The following is a 20106-nucleotide window of genomic DNA, read 5'->3' on the forward strand; positions in this document are numbered from 1 at the left end:
ACAGCTCCACTGGACAGGGTCTGAGGTCAGATGCAAACAGGCATCTCCTGCTGCATGTTTCTCTCTGCAGCAGTGGAAACATCCAGCCACTGCTCCATTGCTTCTGACAAGTGTGGCATAATGTTTCAGTTCCCGAGTTCTCATTCCAAGGCCTGGTATTTTCATTGGCTGCTATCCCTTTAATCTCTTTGTTCTAAATGTTTCAGATAACCTGCCCCAAGAATCCCTGTGTTAACGATGGAAGCTCTGGATCAGTGTGAGAGACAGCTTGACATATGGCGGAATACATAGACTAACATTTCCCAAACTGTATTCCATGGAACACAAACCCCAGCCATGTTCCTGATGAGGGCAAATTCTTTGGTTTTGTTTTTTGTTTGTTTGTTTGTTTTCTTTTGGAAACATTACCTTCTATATTCTTCCTTTGGGGAATTCACATGCCTGTTAGCATATTAAAGGCTCTGACAATACCTACCATGAAGACATTTTTAAAAAATTGTATCTGTCTTGCCTGACCAGGTGGTGGCACAGTGGATAGAGTGTCAGACTGGGATGCAGAGGACCCTATTCAAAACCCCAAGGTCACTGACTTGAGCACAGGCTCACCAGCTTGAGCACAGGGGCGCTGGTTTGAGCCCAAGGTCTCTGGCTTGAGCAAGGTGTCATTCGCACTCTGCTGTAGCCCCATGGTCAAGACACATATGAGAAAGCAATCCATGAGCAACTAAAGCGACCCAATGAAGAATTAATGCTTCTCATCTCTCTCCCTTCCTGTCTGCCTGTCCTTATTTCTCTCTCTCTCTCTCTCTCTGTCTCTGTCACACACAAAAAAAATTGTATCTGTTTCATCCAATGTTACCCTTAATCCCAGAATGCTTTCTTTGTTCGTATACCTATTAGCATCCCCCAGGAACTGTCCATGTACTAGACCCGCGATTTTTCAACTGGGAACCACAAGAGTTTGTAAAACATGCAATACTTGACTATTTAGCTAGGGGCACTGACCTCTTTTCCCTTAGACTGTCAAATAAAAAATAACAATAGCCAACACAACAGCTGTGCGGTGTGACTGAATCAAAATTATATCTATTTTTTTTTGTCAGGTCAGCAAAACAATTTATGGGGGGGGGTGCCACAGAATTTTAGTAATTAGATTATGTGTGCTATAAGATGAAAAAGGTTGAAAATTGCTGTGCTAGGCTAATCTGAGAACAGCCATCTTCAGGAGTCATTACAGGTTTTAGATTGGACATACGAACAATGAATGATTTTAGGTAAATTAAAAATGCAGTTGGAGCCCCTTCCTCCAAGAAAACAAAATGGAGAGACTGGACTCATGGAGCCGGACAGGGCAGAAGTAGACTCAGAGCTCTGGGGAGGGGGTGCTGGGAGCAGGACACGCAGGAGGAGGCTCGGCCCCCGGACCTGTGAAGATCATATAACATAAGCATGTGGCAGGCCTGGAGGTCCCTAGAGCATTGCCTTTTGTTCAGTTGAAATAAGTTTGCTTGTTTGGCAGCATTCCAAGGACCCAAATAAAATTTACTTACCAAAAAATGCATTTCTTTGTCATGTTAATTAGGAGTCCAATCTCACATTACTGAGAGAAAAACCTTTCTTGTTTTTTTAAGATTTTTATTTTTAATTTAATGAGTTTTTTTGAGAGGCAGGTGAGAGAAACATCAATTTGTTATTCCACTTATTTATGCATTCATTGGTTGACTCTTGTACGTGCCCTGACCAGGGGATCAAACCCATAACCTTTGACATGAACCAACTGAGCTACCCGGCCAGGGCCTGAAACTCCTTTAACCGGTGTTACTGAGCATCTACTCTGTATTTCTCTGCACTGTGGTGACAACAGAGGAACAAAGTCCAGCGCTGAGCTCACATCGTAATACAAATCACATTCCTCTGCAAGTCTCCCGTCGGCTGGCTGTTTTATATGTGTCTGTTTTGTTTCATGTTTCACATAGTTCTGATCAAAATAAGCCCTTAAATATTTTAACCTGTATTTATTTGTGGAACCCTCTCTTTTCTCCTGGGAATGTTCACTCTGAAATGGGCTCAGAGAGAGATTTAATAGCCTATTGGTCTCAACCAGCCACAGCGCTTATTTTAGAACAAAGATACCTTTAAACAAGAAATTACAGGAGAAAGTACTGGACAGGTGTGTTTCTGCGTATGTCTCTATGTTTATGCTTACGTGTTTAGTGAAGGAGAAAAGGAAGCAGAGTCAGAACACAGTAATTAGAGAAGGTATATGATTTATCATTTCCTTTTAAGTGGGAAGTATTCTGATTAAGTGCTTTTAGTCCAAAGAAAGAAGGATCAGAAGCAGCTAAAGCAGCAGAATTATGCAGAGTTGGAAAAGAACCAGAAGTTCAAACAGGTGCCCAACCACCAGCCAAGTTAGGTTCAGACATTTTTGGGAAGATGAGGAGAGGTACCGGAGCAGGGTTAGCAGGGCAGGGCTTACCTGGCCTCTCTCGCTCCACGCCGCCAGGAACTGTTGAGTGGTTGGCTTCAGCCCTTGACCACTCTGGTATGAAATAGTCAACTTCATTCCAAGCATTCTTTGAATGAACAACAGCCATGACTTTGATTTATGGCCGTCCTTTGGAAGCCTCTACTGGTGGGCTGGATGCTAGCCCTGTGTTACCATAATCTGTTGGCCTAGAATAATATGCTGGGATTGAGGAGGGAGGTGCAGAAGAAATAGAACAATAAATATAGTACATCTGAACATCGGCCTTTGTGAAAATAGAACTGCTTCTCTCCTTGCTTCCCACATGTATTCAATTGAAATGCACGAAAGAAAATGAAATTTTGAGTGTGTCATAGGGTTAGACTGAGGGCCAGAAAATTCTGTTAGGTCAGATGAAATTAGATTGGGCGTCAGAAGGCAGTGAGAGTCTGCCCCCTGAAACTTCCAGTGAATTTACTTTACTAGACAGAGAAGATCTTACCCATTTTCTAAAAATTTCCAGCTCAGGCTGGTTTTTTGTTGTTGTTGTTGTTACTCTTACGGCTTTTAGTTGCCTTAAGAAAGTTAGTGAAGCCCTATGCGCCTCAGCCTCCTACTCCACGGAATGAAAATAGTGGCACTCACATCATGAGCTCGTGGGGAGAGGCGAGATAACCAATGCGGAGTTGGGCTCCTGGCTGAGCACATAGCATTGCTCTCTCTCCCGATTTGGTGGAGAAAAGAAACGGCTCTCTTTTGCCTTCAAATCCTGGACTTGAGGGGGGAGGGTGAGGGAACCAACCTATTAGGGAATTCAAATTTTCTCAGAATCCCTCAAACACAAAGAGATGGTCTGACATCTTGTAGGTGCTGATGGCATGGGTGCTAAAACAAAAAACCTCTGTACTGATTTCATCTCACTGGCTTACTCCCTACAGTTCAGGAGGAGACAGCTCCCTGGAGACCGTGACCACTTTACCGAGTGAGTATCCACCAGGGGCCTTGAGACTGTCCACTCATTGCATCTGACCCCTAGATTTCTTGAGATGCTTTTCAGCTAAGGAAGGAGGTGCCGGGGTCCAGCCCTGGGGGGCATTCAGGGGTCCCACAGGAGGAGACGGCGTCGGCGAAAATGGAGTGAGAGAGCCGAATTCTTTTCTTTCTCTTTATTCTCCGGTTAGCATTTACTGCCAGGCATCTCTACCAAATGCTAGTATAGCTCCCTTTTTATACACGCACACCGAGTTACAATCACATGGTGTTAATTATTGCTTTTGTTTCACTATGTTTTCATGTTTCCGATAACAGTTAATTTACATCTATGAGTCACAAATCAGGTAGCAAATCATTCAAAATACAAAATAACTTGAATAGTGATAACAACATCAGTAAAAGCTTTTAGAGTATTAGTTCTAAAAGTTAACTAACTTTACTACTGTTGTGAGTTAAGGGGCAGAGAGAGATTTAGCAGACGACTAACAATGGACCACCGCTTGCTCAGGTAAATGGCCTTGGGTTTATGCAGTGTCCTACTTTTTCTCACAAGATTCTAAAAGGCTTGCCTTTAAAGAAATTAACATAACATCAAGAATAGCTTTCACCCAAAGATATGCAGAGTGCACTTGCAAGATAGCCCAGCAGCAACACAAGACATTCCATGGATTTCCCTACATTTTTAAATCTCATAAGAACTTCTCATTGAGAAAGCCTAGCAATTGTCTTTAGTCAAAAGACAATTCTCTTAGTAAAACATTCTTATCTTGCTGACTACGCTCTCATCCTAGGCCACACAATGGGCCATCCTACTATACCTTATCTAAGATACTATTGTCTAATCAAATATTACTTATTTATTATATTTAAACACTAGTTAAGTTCTGACTCTATTCTTCTCAGAATATACCACTATTTGCAGATCAAATAAGCAGGAAGAAAGAAATGTTTTTCTACTTATCACATGAAAAGGCTAGGGAGGAAAAAATGTTAAGTGAAGGCCGAAGGGTGCTCTGTGCACAGCCACTGCCTCCTAACCATTCACAAGTCACAATCTATTCTTTTTAACATGATTAAGAAGGAATTCTCCTACAAACTTAACCCTTTATGAGGGATATCATAGCCAGCCTCTTATGTCTATGAGCCCAGTTCAAGGGGCTTACAGGCTTTTCTGTGAAACTCATACCCTCTGTCTCATTTCCAAAGAAATCACTACGAATCTACAGGGAAAGCACGGTACTATTATCCCTGTGCCACAAATAATAGCACACACCCAGAAAAGGGGGGATATAAGGCCAGATTAATTCAAAAAGTCAAAGGGGGGAGTATCGTTGTGCCTATCCCTTGTGGTGACTTTGTCACCCCACAGCCATTGGTCTTCACTGCAGTGACTTTGTCACCCCGCAGCCATTGGTCTTCTCTGCTGTGACTTTGTCAATCAGCAGTTTTTGGTCTTCTTCTGCTGTGACCTTGTCAGCCAGCAGTTGTGGGTCTTCTTCTGCTGTGACCTTGTCAGCCAGCAGTTGTGGGTCGGCTCCCTACAAGGAGGAAACAACATCTTCCTTCCAATTACCATTGAAATGGGAGGAGAGGTTTGTTGATGACTGAATACACTAAGAGTCCTTTCTGGGTAGAGGCCATTCTCTGGCCAATATTGTAATCATTTTTAGACATATCATTTGGAACACCTTTAACTTGCCTGATCTCAAAAAACAAACAAACAAACGGTAAAGAGCCCCGTCCAGAACAACGATGATACTAACAAATTAACTTTGGCTGCCATCGCTCCCTTCTCAGCGATGCCTTCTGCATCCATAATGACTGCCGCTGTTGCCTTAGAGCACCTGGGACAGAAAAAACACCGTATAACTGACACGTGTGTCAAATTCTAAATGGAGATGGCATGGAGATAATCTGTGAATAGCCAAACACTGAGTTCATATTTCAGTAAAGAAACCAAAAAGGAAAAAAGAAAAAGAAATGGGAGGACAGACCTGTGGGCAGGTGGCTTAAGGGGGTGGAATATACACTTTATTTGGAACCCAGAGACCTGGCTTTTCTATGTGCTTGCCAGGTGACCAAGGGCAAGTCTCCAGACATTCTGAGCCTTAGATTTCTTCACCTGGCCCAGAGCATGAAGAGACAATCCAATGAGATAGAGAGAATTTTCTGCACGATTCTCTGTGAATTATTAAAAAAAAAAAAAAAAAAAAAAAAGCTGAGAGGCTCACACTGCCTTGGCCCACCTTGTTATCAAGTCATGTCAACCCAGAGGGGCCCCGCTCCTGCTGGCACCCCTCCTCTGCCTCTCCTCGGGCTGCCTGAGTGGAAACGCAGCCCAGTGTGGGGACTCTGGACCGGAGAGGACCCCTGGCCTTCCAGCCTAAGCTCTCTGTGTCCTATGTGCCCCTTCTTCTTCCAGACATCCTTCGGAAGTTTAACAGACATCTCACAGGCTACGCACTGGGCACAGGTGACGCCAATGACACAAATGCGTTCCTCAATCAGGCTGTTCCTGGAGCGAAGGCTGAGTATGGCATTCGGGGAGGGGGCTCCGTGGGAGGCACTCCCTTTTAAGATGTTACTATGCCCTCCATGTGCAAAGGGGACATTTATCCATTTGCAGTGATGATTTGAGGGCCTCTCGGCTACTCCCTTCCCTGGCTGCCCCTGTGACTAAGCTATAGAGGCTGCAGCTTGGAGAGATCCTGTGCTCCTAAAAGCTGAATTTCTGACCTTACTTTCATATGCAGCATGTTCTAATCACTCGACTAACTGACCAGCCTTATCCAATTTTTAAAACTTACCATGGCATGATGGTGATAGAGAGATTCACTCTCTCCAAAGCCTGGCAAGTGGCAATTCCCCAAAAAGATCAGGGCATGCCAAACAAAGGGATGGGCAAGCCAGCACCTCCTTCCTTAGAGGCCTCTGGGGCAACAAGTCATGTCCTGTCCCTAGCCCCGCTGCAGAGCGAACAGGAAGTGCAGCTGAGAAGCCAGAGCCGCTAAGGCAGAAGGGCTCAGCTTCCCAGGACCATCTCCCCGGGAAGCCCTCCTCCAGCACCTCGAGGTCCCAGCAGTCTGGGTCCCCTTGTTTCAGCTCGGTCATCTAAGCCTCTGTCACACTGTCACCTTCTTGCTCAGGGCCATACCCTCTGGTTGATGAGCACAGCTCCCATATCTGCTCACTCAGCCTGGGTAATAGAAGTAGCTGAGGACAGACGGACCCACCATCGGGTCCCAGGAGGTCACTGTGTTGTGGATCCATCCCACCCAGACCTGTAACAGGGTCCTGAACTAGTGTGGAGCTCAGGATGCCTGAGATCTAGTCCTCCTAGGAATTATAAACCCGGGCTCATTACAGTGTCTATTTATTCTCCATCTCTTTCTAAAAGAGGCATTTAGATAAGTTTATATAAAAAATAACACAACTAACATAGCCTTAAGAGAAAAATCACAGCCACTGTGATTTTTTTTTTTTTTTTTATAGTTTCTGTGCCTGAACAGCAAACTCAGCTTCCTGGCAGCCAAGGTGAAAAGAGGAAGCATGCTAAAACTTTCATAGATCTAATTTCAGGAACTAAACCAGTTCTTCCCAGGTGACAAATGGTTTCCTAGCATGGACTCATAAAAGACACTTTGGCACATGTGGTTCTAGGAAAGAGACTATGAGTAACAAATATAATTGGCCGTACCTTTGACTATAGCAGTAGGACAAACACACAGTTAGTTGGCTTTCAAAGGGTTATTTGTTGAAATAACTCTCCTGAACAGGCAAGCAGCTCCTTGCCCCTGAGCCACAGGGTCCCTACCAGCTCATGCAGTGGGGCTAACACCACGGAAACCTCCTGTACAGCCCTTGAGCAGAAAAAATCCAGGCTCTCTTCCTGAATAAAACTCATTTCCTCTCCTTTTCAGGGCACTTACAAGCCAAGTTCAGGCTCTGGTGCAGAGGATGAGAGAAGACCAGGTGAGACAGATTTATGGTTACTTTTAAACGTTAATTTTCTAATCCACAAGAGTCCCCAAACGGATTGGTCTGCTGTGAAGCAGTGAGCCCCCTGTCACTAGAGTAGCAGTGGGGTAGCCCTGGCTGGAGACATTCTGGAGGGGATGTTTGTGTCCATGAGTAGAGGCTTGTTGCTGATCACAAGGACCTTGAAAGTCCTTCCTGATGCTGAGAGTCTGTGATCTATAAATAAACGCCAAAAATTCCTTCAGTTCTGAGATTCTGATTCTGTTATTTCAAGTGGGCAAAGAAGCCTCAGAAGGTTGAATGGATTTTCTAGAGCTCTGGTGTTTTTTATTTGTTTGTTTGTTTGCTGGAAATCACCAAGCATTCTCCTCCCTCTGTGTAGAGAGTAAATTTCCATGAGGACTGGAAGGTCATCACGGTGCTGATTGGAGGCAGTGACTTATGTGACTACTGCACGGATTCGGTAATGGTGGTGGGCCAGGCCTGCTCATTGCTCCTGACTGACCAGGAGGCCTGGGAGATCCTCTTTGAGAACAGTCCCAAGAATCAATCCTAGGGTTGTTCAACTACACCTGTGTGTGTGTGCACATACATGCACCTGTATCCACGCATACACTTCCTACCCCATGACCCTCGGCTTTCCACCTCCACCTCCATGTCCCAGGTAGTGGGGTAGCAGGTGCAGATAGATGGTGCTTCTACCCCCCTCTCTTAAAATTCCTGAAAATTCAGAAAGGAAAGAAACTGGAAACCCCAAGCAGTTAGAAAGAGGACTCTCTACCTTTGGCTCCTGAACTAAAGCTCTGGCTGAAGGTCCCAGTGTTTTGGCTGGTCCATCTTTGATAACAGCTAGTGGCCAACCACTCACCTCAGATTCTGAAATGATGATCTGGTGACCCGGGAGGCCAGAGGGAGAGCAAGTTCTTGGGGCTGGAGCCAGAGGGGGCCTACAACTGCCCCGCGGGCCTTTCCTCTTAACCAGCTCCTCCTGTCCCTCCTGTCTCTTCCCAGGATTTCTATTCTGCAGCCAACTTTTTTGACCGTCTCCGCAATGCCTTGGACATCCTGCATAGAGAGGTGGGTGGTAACGGCTCAAGCATGGTGGGGGTAAAGGTGGGTGGGGAGAAGAAGGCGAAGGCTTCTTCCCTTTTTAGCAGTTGAGGCCTACCTACAGGGAAGCCTTGTTGCATTTGGAATCAGCCCAGCAGGATCTCAGGCTTGAAGAAGGGGAGGCACTGTGTACACTAATCATCCCCCCGCCACTGCCTGGGGCATGCCTTGGTGGCAGCAATTGAGTGGCTCCAGGCTGGGCACTGTACTCTGGGCCTCACAGTGTATCTAAAGCAAGCCCTTCTCTGATCCAGTGCCCAGCAGTGTGTTCTGTCCCCACCCCAGGCAGAGGGAAGCCCCTCGTATACTCTGACCACCAGGTGGTTCTCTGGGTGGCTGAGTCTCAGGCCTGCTCAGCAGTTGGTCCACGCTAGGCTCGAGAGAAATGGTCAAGGACTCATGCCCTGGCAAACAGGGTGTCTGTCTCACCAAATTTAAAGCTAGCAGATCTGGGTTCACTAACTGGTGGCTGACTGGAGCTGAACTCTGAGCATTTAGACTTGGGTCCACCATATTGTCCCATTCCAAGAGGTGGCGTTTGCACTGCAGCCCACGCGGATGCATGGCCTGCCGGGTCCTCAGTGGTAGCCCCGTGTAGACACCTCCACAGAACTCCACTCAGGGACATTGGAGCTGGAGTTCTGCAGGGACCCTCGAGCCTGTTCCTACTTCTGCCTAAGGCAGCTGTGGAGAGGAGCCCCCGGAACCCCCCTCTCACCTCGGCCTTGCCCTCAGGTGCCCAGAGCCCTGGTCAACCTCGTGGACTTCATGAGCCCCAGTGTCATGCGGCAGGTCTTCCTGGGAAACCCAGACAAGTGCCCGGTGCAGCAAGCCAGGTAGGCAGGTGCTGGCTGCCCCCGGCTGGGGGAGGGTTCACCCCTGGGCTGGCTCATGCAGTGGTACCTCCCCTGGGGTCTTTGTGACTTGGTCTGTCCATGTGCCCAAGTCTGCAAAGAGGCAGGACCACCCCTTTCTAGGAGGTTGGAGCCATGCCCCACCCCCATCCGACCTCAGGGTGTCAGCAGGAACCTCTGTGGTGGGGGGAGCTCAGGCAGAGGGGCCGGCGGAGGCAAAGGCTAATGCTTGAGAGACAGCTTGCTGGCCTGTAGGGACAGCATGAAATGGTCACCCTGAAGCAGAGTGAGGAAGCCACACAATCTAGTCACCTTTAACAGAAGAGGTGAATTAGGGCGGGGACTTCAAATTGGGAGGGTTTTGTTTCTGAAACTGGGCAAGACAAGAGGCATGTGGGCATGTTTTATTATTCTTTGTACCTTATATATATGTGTATTTATTTAACAAATACTTTCACAGAACTCACGGTGAGCCAGGCACTGTCCTGAGTACTTCAGAGATAACATCTCTTTTAACATTAAGTGTATTTTCTGGGTAGGAAATAATACATAACAAAATAAAAGACACAATGAGGCATTAGTGTCCACTAAGGAGGTGTCAGAGGACGTGAGCATTAGAGGCTCCCAAATACCAGCTCCAATTCCAGAGGATGCATTTTTATCTTATTTTAAAAAAATTAAACATCGCATTTGCATTGCCTAAATTCATCGTTTCAGCATAATTTGCTTCAGGTCCAGTGCCTGCTGTCCACTACTTGTACTCTGTTAATATGAGAGGGTGCCCCTGCAAGAACCCTTGGGAACTTATCCAGCGTCCATGTCAGGCCTGAATCTGCCCCTGAGTATGTCTCATGGCACATGCTCCTATGCCCAGGCCCGAGTGAGCTGCCCCGTGCAGCAGAACCAGCCCTGACCAGCCCTCTGGGGTCTCCTGCCTCCCTCTCCTTGTACAGTGTTTTCTGTAACTGCGTCCTGACCCCTCGGGAGAGCTCCCAAGAGCTGGCCAGGCTGGAGGCCATCACCAGAGCCTACCAGGTGAGACCACGAAGGGCACCGTCCAGGGCTCTCCCCACTCAATGGACACACCAGCCCGGAGCCCCTTAGGGCAGACACTCAGAGGAGGGAAGAACTGTTTGGGGTTTGGAGGGGGGCTTCGCCATCTAGGCCCCTTCTTCTCCCCCACCTGGCTGAGGTGTCTCGGGTCCCCTGTTGAAGTTATTACAAAGGGATGTAGGTGGCAAAGCCCCCATGGCTCAGCTGCCAGGGTGGCTTAACCCCAATGCTTTGCCTGAGGAGGAAATTAGCCTTGGACGCCCCACGGAACCCCTTCCCCTGCCCTGCACCCTGGGGCACAGCTGTCCACCCCCCACCCTGCCCCTTCTGGAGACTCTTCCCAGGTTTTATTCCCTGTGGGACTTCCTGCCTGGCCCTACAGAGCTTGCAGTTCACTTAAGAGCAAAACAAAAAGGTGACCCAACCCGTTTCTAATTCTCTGGAAAGAGCTTTGCAATCGAGTGCGAGTGCCTTTGCACGCTTGAGGGAAGGGCTGAGCCAACACCCTTCCCCCACTCACCAGGGAGACGGGGACTCTGCCCACCACTGCCACCCTTGCCCCACTGGGTTCTGGGCCCACCGAGGGCCTATGCTGAAGGCACCCATGGGTGTGTCCCCAGAGCAGCATGCGTGAGCTGGTGGAGTCAGGCCGCTATGACACGCGGGAGGACTTCTCTGTGGTACTGCAACCCTTCTTCCACGACATCCGGCTGCCCATCCTGGAGGTATGTGTGCCCCTGCCCTCCCTGCTGGGGCTCCTGGAGAGAAGAGGAAATTCAGGGCAGAAATGCCACATACTTCCTTGAGAGTGTGAATAAAACGGGAGAGAGGCAGGCAGCTCTCCAGGTGCTGGTCTGGTGGGTGGGGCCTCCTTGAACATCTGAGCTGCGTTCCTAGTGGCAGCCTGATATGGCAGAGCAGCCTCCACTTTACTGAGCATCTACTATGTGTCAGGCACTGTGATCGCCACACATAAAGTCTCTACACCTTTTCAAGGTGACTTTTATCATCTCCATAGAGCAGAGGATCAGAGGTGCCAAGTAGCCTTCCTAAAATCATAAGGAGATATGGGACAGAGAGACAAGGCTTGACCATGCCCAGCTACAGAGCATTCACTTCCTGCCACATGCCCATGACACTGCAGTCATATAGGAGGGTTCTGGGTAGTCAGTTTCCACCCCTGCTGTGCTCTGCGTCTGACCGGCCCGCCTACACTGAGCAGAAGAGCGAGCTCTATGAGTGGACCAGGGTGGGGACTTGGTTCTGTCCACCTGCACTTCCATCTTAAGGGCCCCACCTAACTGGAGGGAGCTTCGAGCACCCCTGAGTGCCTCAAGAAAGAGGAGGGTGGCACGCTGCCTTGTATTGGCTTTGTCCAGGGCTGCCCCGAGGCTCGGCCCCATTCTCCCCACTAAGACCACTGGGACCACCTGGCCAGTGGCTGGAAAGTAGATTTTCTACTTTGAGATCTCATTCCCTGAACCATGGCATGGGCTAGAGCATCATACCAACATGCCTAAAAACAAATATGGCACTTTTATTATTATTATTATTATTAAATAATAGAAATTATGGGACCAGGAAGGAGGATGGGGGTTTGGGGTCACCCAAGGCTACTGATCTGTGGTATTGCTCTGCTCTCCCTCTGGAAGTAAGCAGGCCTGGAGAAGTCCAAGGGCTCAGAGCACCCCCGGGGAGGAGGGTGGTGGGAGGTCCACCCCAGGTTCAGGCCCATCAGCTGTGGATCCCACTCCACCCTCTGCACCACCAGGACCTTGAGGAAGTCTATTTCTCTCCTACAGGACGGGCGCCCGGATACGTCTTTCTTTGCCCCAGACTGCATCCACCCAAGTCAGAAATTCCACTCCCAGCTCTCCAAGGCCCTTTGGGCCAATATGGTAAAAAAAAAAAGTGGGGTGCCCCTGGTTCTAGACTAGAGCAAAGCACCAGCCCCGTAGGATTGAGTTTGTCATTGGCCCCCCTTGCCAGCAAGGTACAGAGGAGCCATGCCTGGCACATCTGTAGACATCTATAGAATTGAAAACCCAGAGTCCTTAAGATCCCAGGGCTAACCACACGCTCCCCTCTGTGCTTTGAACTCTGATGAGGGACTCTTCACATGAATGCAAGGCAGGACCCACGCGTATTCAGCATGTTCTATGTGCCAGCAACTGCGCCAGGTGGTTTAAGCCGTGTTCCCCATTGAAGCTTCTCAACCGCCCTGCTCTATCATAAGTTTATGAGGAAGCTGAATCCTCGAGAAGCTAAGAGACTCGCCCGGTATCCCACAGCTGGCAACTGGCAGAGCCAGAAATGGAGCCAAAGCCTCTGAAACTGAGTTAGGAGACTTCCCACTGCAGGATGCTGCCCAGATATGTTCACGTTCATAGAAACAAAGGAGTACACCTGTGTCTCTCTTTTTCTTTCCCAATCAGCTCGAACCACTAGGAAGGAAAACGGATACCCTGGACCTGAGAGCAGATATACCCCTCTCCTGCCCCACTCAGGTAATAAGGACCTGCTCATTCCTTTCTGGGAACCAAGAACTCTGACCTCCCTCCCCCTTCCCGCTCCTCCACAGCTTCCTCCTTGCCCATCTTGCCCCTGACCTGGAAGCAGATGGACTTCGGAGGATGGAGGGAAGTCAATGAGAATGGAAAGGGGAGAAGCACTTATTTCTTTGGGAATGAAAGGGGCGGGGGGAGAGGAGGCCTGGGCCCAAGCAGAGGTTGAGGGTCAGGGTGAGAAGGGTGGATTCTTGAGCAGGGGAGTCAGGAAGCAGGAAGGATGACAAGAAGGCTCGTTTTAGCACTGGCAGGAGCGGCAGACGGGAAAGTCAGACAGCAGGTGGAGGCCTAGCGAGAAGCCAGCAGGTCAGAAGTTGTGCTTAGCGGTGGCAGAGCCTGAATTGGGAGATTCCCACAGGGATAGGGTCAAGGAGGACAGCCCTGGAGCTCTGTGGAGGAGGGGCAAGTCAGAGTGGCCGTGGTGAGAACTCAGCTCCTTTTTAGGAGGAAAATGTAAGTGGTTGTTCAACTTGACTTCAGGCCTAGGGGTGGGGGCAGGTTCGTGTTCCCACTGCCTTCAGCAACCTCTTCTAGGCCCTGTCTTCCGACTTTTTCACCAAATAAGGCCGTGGCCCAAGAGCCTTCAGCAGCAATAAAAGCAGAAGAGCCTGACCCAAACTGGGAGGCTGGGTCTCCCTTCTGGGTGGGCTGCTTCACTGCCTCCCACCCTCCAGGCCTGCAGCTCCCGTGTGTATCTGCCAGGGCTCCAGAGAGGGTGGCAGGCTTTTGGGGACCCGTGTGCCCTGCCTGCTACCTTCCCCACACCTGTCAGCGTCATCAGGAGGACAGGGTGGTGGGAAGAAGGGGTGCAGAAGTGAGGACAGTGGCAGCGGAGGGCTCAGTGGCTGGGTCCAGAGCCTGGAGCAAGGGCGGTGGTCCAATGATGTAACAGCCAGAGCACCAGGGATGCCTCCCTTCCAAAGGTCAGATGCTGGCCAAAAGGCTGTGGCAAAGGGGACTCTGCTGGGCCAGGGGTAAATGGTTTAATTGCTAACTCCTGAGCATGTCCAAGGGGCCCTAGGGGAGGAGTCAGGCAACCTCTGTAGTGGGGGTCAGGCTATAAACCATACTGGAGGTATTTCACTGTTTTTACAACCCATACTGACATACTGAACATCAGTCATGGAAAACTCCAATATTCCCATTCAATCTTCCATTAAATAGTAAGAGTAATAACACATTCCAGGGAGCCATCATTGCTCTTCCTCCCCACAAACATTCATTAAATACCAGACTGGAGTCTAGGCACTGTCAGGGAGAACCCTGTCACCATGGGCCTCAAGGTGATCTGTGTCACTCTCTGCCCCAGGCAAGGAGCCAGATAGGGTGCCAGTCCACCAACGCGCAAGCCACAATGGGCTCTGCTCCTCCCCCTGGACAGAGTCTGACTAAGCCATTGGCGAGCAGAGGAGACAAATCCAGCCTCCTGGAACCACAGAAGCCCAGCCTAGAAGAAGTTGTTGCCAGGCAACCCCAGAGTCCATTCCCAAAGGCTCCATCTGTTGGCTAGCCCCATTTCACCATACCAGGCAATGTAGCATTCTGTGTTCCTCGAGTCCCATCTGCTCCCTCCCGTGTGCCTTGGAGCTAAATAAAAGTCCACCAGCATCTCCGTGTGAGCTGACAGGGCTCAGGCAGCACATATTTTAGTGCTAGTGGTGTCTAAAGATAGAGGCAAGAGGCAGGACCCAGTGGGGAGGAGGGGGCTGAGATGGATGCAAGCACTCGGGAGCTTTCTCGTCCTCCTCCCTGCTCCCCCACTCCCCGCCCCAGTCAACTGCAAGTGCGTTCTGCCCAGGCTGCACCAGGCACTTAGCAGCACTCCATGGATCTCTGGTAGACTTTCAGGTTGGACGAATGATTTCCAACTTTTGCATAGCCGCTCTGTGGACTGTCGCTGTGGTCCCCTTCCTGTCTTCGTCTCCTCTCTGCCACTCCTTCCCTAACCCAGGGCAGCCGGCAGGGACTCCGCAGGCATTGGAGAAAGCAGCTGAAAGACCAGTACAGTCCTTTTTAAGCTCTTACTCATCTTCCCTCTCTAAGTGTTTGACAAACTTAACTCCCTCCTCCAGGAGTCTCCTGGATGCAAAAGCCCCTCCTTGGTCTGTTTTTCTGGTTGCTGTTCCTTCTTGTCTCTTTTTAATGACCCTCCTTACCTCTCCAGCCTTGAAAATGTGGACATTCCCCAACTGCCATATCTCAGTCCTATTCCCTCTTCTCTTTCTTCCCATCCCTTCCCTCTGAGATTTGTCCATTGCGAGGGTTTCCTGTTAAATTTCTTTGCAAGAGACTCCCCAATCTGTGTTTCATTTCTTATTTCTTTCTCAAACTCACCTCATATTTCTAACCCTTAAGATCTGTTTTTCCCTTGAATGCCCTATATCAGTGGTCCCCAACCCCCGGGCCGCAAACCGGTACCGGTCCGTGGGCCATTTGGTACTGGTCCACAGAGAAAGAATAAATAACTTACATTATTTCCGTTTTATTTATATTTAAATCTGAATGATGTTTTATTTTTAAAAAATGACCAAATTCCCTTTCCTCTGTTATATCCGTCTAAGACTCACTCTTGAGGCTTGTCTCGGTCATGTGATACATTTATCCATCTCATCCTAAAGGCCGGTCTGTGAAAATATTTTCTGACATTAAACCGGTCTGTGGCCCAAAAAAGGTTGGGGACCACTGCCCTATATAATGTAAGGTTTCCCAGATGGCAGCTTACAGGAATGGTCAGGGTATCAACCAAGCAGGGAAACCAAAGAGAGATGCAAAGAAGAAGGAAGAAACAGGTAGAGAAAGAGAGAAACTGAAATAATTTCAAGTGATGTTACATCCTATCTTTTATTTTGGAAAGAACAGAGGTTTGTTGGATTCCCTTATACAGATTATTTAGTGTATTTTGAATTACATACAGGGGACACTATTATCTTTTGAATGCTTTGGACTTCTAAATCTCCTAATCCTGCCCTGACCTCACCATCACTTCAAACTTAACTTTCCTTCAAAAAATAATTTTGAGTACGGAGTGTCCATAGGAACTAAATATGTCTTCCCAAAAAGTCTGATGCTTAGGACTCTCCCACTTCTGTCAGTATTGTGATTTCCACCATCTCACAGGCCTGGGACCTCAGACAGGAGCCTGCCTGATGGGATTCTCCCGAGTGCCCCTCTGGCCGGCCCCTGCTCCCCATTCCCACCACCACCACCCCTGTTCTGATTCTCAGCACTTTGCCTGTTAAAGGTTATCTGGTCCTACCGTTCCATCACGAAGTATATAAGCTTAGAATCTTAGTGCGGAGGACCTCAGAGTCCTATTGATGTAATTCTCATAGAATAAATGAATTGTTCTACCACATTCCTCCCAAGGCATCGCCATGGCCTCTACTGAAACATCTGTGCTCTTAAGGCCGTGCTTTTCAAACTGCCATGTGGTACCCACTAACAGGTTGTGAAGTTAGCCTGGTAGGTCATGAACCAGCACATTAGGAATGGAGTGGAATGTCAGAGTCGTGGCCTGTCGTGGCCTCTTCCCTCTCCCCACCTCCACCTCTACCACCCTCCCGACTCTTCTCCTCAGTTCCCCCAACCCTTTATCATAGACAAGCCTTCCAAACCCTGTCTCACGTGGTAGGTATGTCTCCTTGGAACATGACCCCTCTTCAGACAGGTGCCCAGACCTGCCTGTACCCGCTGGTTTGGTCTGAGCAGCACAGAACAGAAAAAAACAACAACAACAATAAAAAAACACCACCACTCCTTCACTGTGGAACTTTAAATGTTAGTGACACAGCCAAGATGAACATGACTTTTTCCCAAAGCCTCTGACTCACGTTGCTGACTCACATCAGGTGGCTGTCCTGGCTCTGCCCCCACCCCAGGCGGGCCACACCATCTTTGCCCAGACTTCCTTGTGCTGGCATTTAATGGGCTTTACCTTCTACTCACTGATGTTATGGAGTCTGAGAGAGCCAGTCAGTCTAAATGATGGAATCCCTCCCTCCACATGATCTGCTCCACCCTAGCCTTTAAACCACACTGACTCATGCACACACCATGTGGCCTATGGTCAATAAAACAAGCCCGGGGCAGCCCGGGCCACCTGTCTGCTACTGCCCTGGACCTGTTCTGATTATTCCTGCTCTGGCCTCACTCCTGGCTGAATCCCAGTGTCTCCCTGACCTCTGATACCTTTGACTCAGTCTCCCCTCTCTGGCCCAACCCCCAACTCTGGGTCATGTGATCAGAGAGACTGTCCAGTTTGACTCTTAACACATCCAGCCGGGCAGGGTGCATCTCTGCCCTCTTGTTTTATCCTGTGCTGGCCACTCTGCGACTAGCTCCAACCCCCAGATCCTGGGCCCAGTCAGGGCCCCCTTGAAGTGGGGGGAGAATATTAATTAGCAGCCCACCTCCCCCTGAGCCTGGTCTTGGAGAACCACACATCCCCAGATCTTACCGCCATTCCTTACCAGTCATTCATTTACGGCCACACTGTTCTGTGGTGTTCCGCTGCCGCCTCGGAGCTCCTCATGCTCTGCCCGGCTGGCTTGTAGGCCTCTTGTATCCTCCCCTCATCCTAGCACAGAACAGTGCTCTGAACACAACGGGGCTCAGCAACTGAGGGTCAGTTCTGTATAGAGTACCCCCAGATTGCCCTCATGTGATGTGAATGCTCAGGGGACACTAAATAACATTAGCTGGAGACAAGCCGAGTTAGCCATGATGGCACGACATTGTAAGGCCTCTTTCGTCACGCACTGTTGCAGCCAGTCCTGAGCACACTTCCTGCCCTTGGCCCTGAGTACTCCCGTGCGTCCGCCAGGGACGCTGAGACTCGGAAGGAGAGACGTGTGCGGTGCTGAGGGAACCAGGGCCGTGCTGGGGACTGGGAGTTTGCACGTGCAGATTTGGTCCTCCCAGGTGACTGCTGAGTCCCTCTGTCCCTCTTCCTCTCTGACGACACGGGCCTGCATCAATGTGAGGAATGGAGCCGGCCAGGTGCTGTTCTCACTCACTACTTGCTCTCTCCTGGGAGCAGGGCCCCTCCTCGCTCTGGGCCTCCGTTGCTCCTCGTCTTTAAGATGCGGGTTTTCAGGGGCTGCGAACTCAGACCTGATGCCAGGCAGGAACGCAGTGGTGTGAATGGATCAGGCATGTGACAGGAGGAAGGACAGGGCCGGGACTGAAGAGAGCGTGTTTCCCCTGAAACCATTCAGACGCTCTCCCCTCCCTTGCCTCCTCCTCTGTTAATGCCATTCCGGCCAAAATAAAGCAGAACTGAAACATCTCCTGGATGAGTTCAGCTCATGAACAGTTCTGTTTCAACCCCTGGACCTGATCTCCAGTGACCTCTTCTCCAACATTCTGGTTCTTTCTTCTTTTTATTCCTAAATTTTCAGATGATGGCCATCGTAGCCCACTGAGCACATCACGTGAAAGGGTTGACAGCCCAGGGCCCACTGGTGTCTCTGATCTCGGTCTCACTAACTGGGTCTTGCTTTACCATCGTTTTTACATGTTCTCGTTCCTTTGCTTTCCCCCTGTTTCTCCTTTGCCTTCGTTCATCCTTCTTTACTAACCCATCACCTGCAACTGAGTGGACTTGGATTCTTGACTGGGCTTGTGTGAGAACCGACCTTGAGCTGGATTAGTGAGTAGGCCATGAAGAGGATGCTCATGGGAAAAGGCATTACCTGTTATATATATTCATATATTTTTATGAAATCAACCCGAAGGGGGTAAGACACATAGTTCAAGGGAGGCAGAAAGAAGATATTAAAAATAAGTTGATAATCATAAAACTTTTTAGAAAAAAAAAATTGCTATAACGTGTATCTCTTGCCAGAGAAGGAAAGAAAACAGATCACTGTGATGCCCAGGAAGGTGTTCAGTTGCTAGGGTGGAAATGGAAGCATCGAACCCTGAGTAAAACATTCATGGAAACTGTCATGGTGTGTCCCTTGCCAAAGATGATATGTAAAACCCTCTAGGGAGTGAACAAAATTGTGTTCATACAGTTCTTTGTATTTGAACGCTAAAAATTCATGTTCAATAAATCCAGAGGACAGGATAATTAGTTCTTGTATTTCCCAAGTGACCTTCGATATTGTCAGGTAACCTCCCCCTGTGGTTTCTTTTCTGTCTTAGCACGAGCCTTTCCTGAGAACCTTCCGGAACAGTAACTACACATACCCCACCCAGCCAGCTGTTGAGGTAACTCCTGATGCATGTCTGCCTCTCTCAGGGACACACCGTGTCCACCTGCCAGCGACTCGGGTGTGATGCAGTTTGAGTGTTAGCTGTAGCAGAAATGTATCCTTCTTACATACTGGAAATTGAAATGTGTAAATAAAAATCACCTGAATCACAAAGTTCCAGGATTGTCCTAGCACGTTCACAAATGCTTACCTGATGTGAACAAACTAGAGGAAATGCCCATGGGTCAGTTTTCTTTGAGCTTTGCATGAACATAATTTCTGATTAGGCAACTCAGCCTCTCAAGAAGGGACGAACGGGACGGGGGTAGTGGGTTCGATGTGCCACTGACTTCCTGAAAAGCTCCTCAATCCCAGGGGGGCTTGGCCCAACAGGAAGCCAGTGCACATCCAGGTGGGTCCCTAAGGCTGGTTTAGTTCAAGTCAGTCACACTGGTTCTGAGGAACCCCAAAGGATTTAGGGCCCATGGCTTTAAGGACTACTACTCCAAAGATGGCCTGGAGGATCCTAGACCACCCCAGGCCACCCCTTCCAGGACAGGCCTGGTCCAGATTGGGTCTGTCAGCCACCAGGACAGGGGCTCAACCACCAGTTTCAGTGGAGCACCTATGGTATGTCCATTCTTGTATTAGGGGCTATAGGGAATTCAGAGAAGTATCAGACATGGTCCTGCCATTGGGGAATTAGAGGTTATTCCATACCAAGTACCTATTATGTGCCATGGACTTTTCCAGGGAGATAGAACAGAAGACAGGAGAGATGGGTCCTATCCCTCATGGGGCTTACAGTCTATTGAAGGAGGCATTCAATAAATAGCTAAACACAATCATTTCAGATGGCGATGCCAGCTCTGAGAAAAGTGAGGCGA

The 20106-nt window shown here is 49.1% G+C and overlaps 1 protein-coding gene across 1 annotated transcript in view; it reads left to right on the forward strand.

Annotated features, from left to right (window-relative positions):
• PLB1 (phospholipase B1) overlaps window positions 1-20106 on the forward strand; it is a 121358-nt gene that overhangs the window by 76889 nt on the left and 24363 nt on the right. The window contains exons 34-44 of the mRNA XM_066266803.1: window positions 3406-3449; window positions 5883-5991; window positions 7381-7432; window positions 7821-7901; window positions 8450-8515; window positions 9284-9384; window positions 10356-10437; window positions 11076-11180; window positions 12258-12353; window positions 12891-12962; window positions 19170-19235. Of these exons, the coding sequence (XP_066122900.1) occupies window positions 3406-3449; window positions 5883-5991; window positions 7381-7432; window positions 7821-7901; window positions 8450-8515; window positions 9284-9384; window positions 10356-10437; window positions 11076-11180; window positions 12258-12353; window positions 12891-12962; window positions 19170-19235 (874 nt within the window). The remainder of the gene's footprint in view (window positions 1-3405; window positions 3450-5882; window positions 5992-7380; window positions 7433-7820; window positions 7902-8449; window positions 8516-9283; window positions 9385-10355; window positions 10438-11075; window positions 11181-12257; window positions 12354-12890; window positions 12963-19169; window positions 19236-20106) is intronic.

The sequence above is a fragment of the Saccopteryx bilineata genome, chromosome 3 (assembly GCF_036850765.1).
Source record: "Saccopteryx bilineata isolate mSacBil1 chromosome 3, mSacBil1_pri_phased_curated, whole genome shotgun sequence".
In the NCBI taxonomy this organism is placed as follows: Eukaryota; Metazoa; Chordata; class Mammalia; order Chiroptera; family Emballonuridae; genus Saccopteryx; species Saccopteryx bilineata.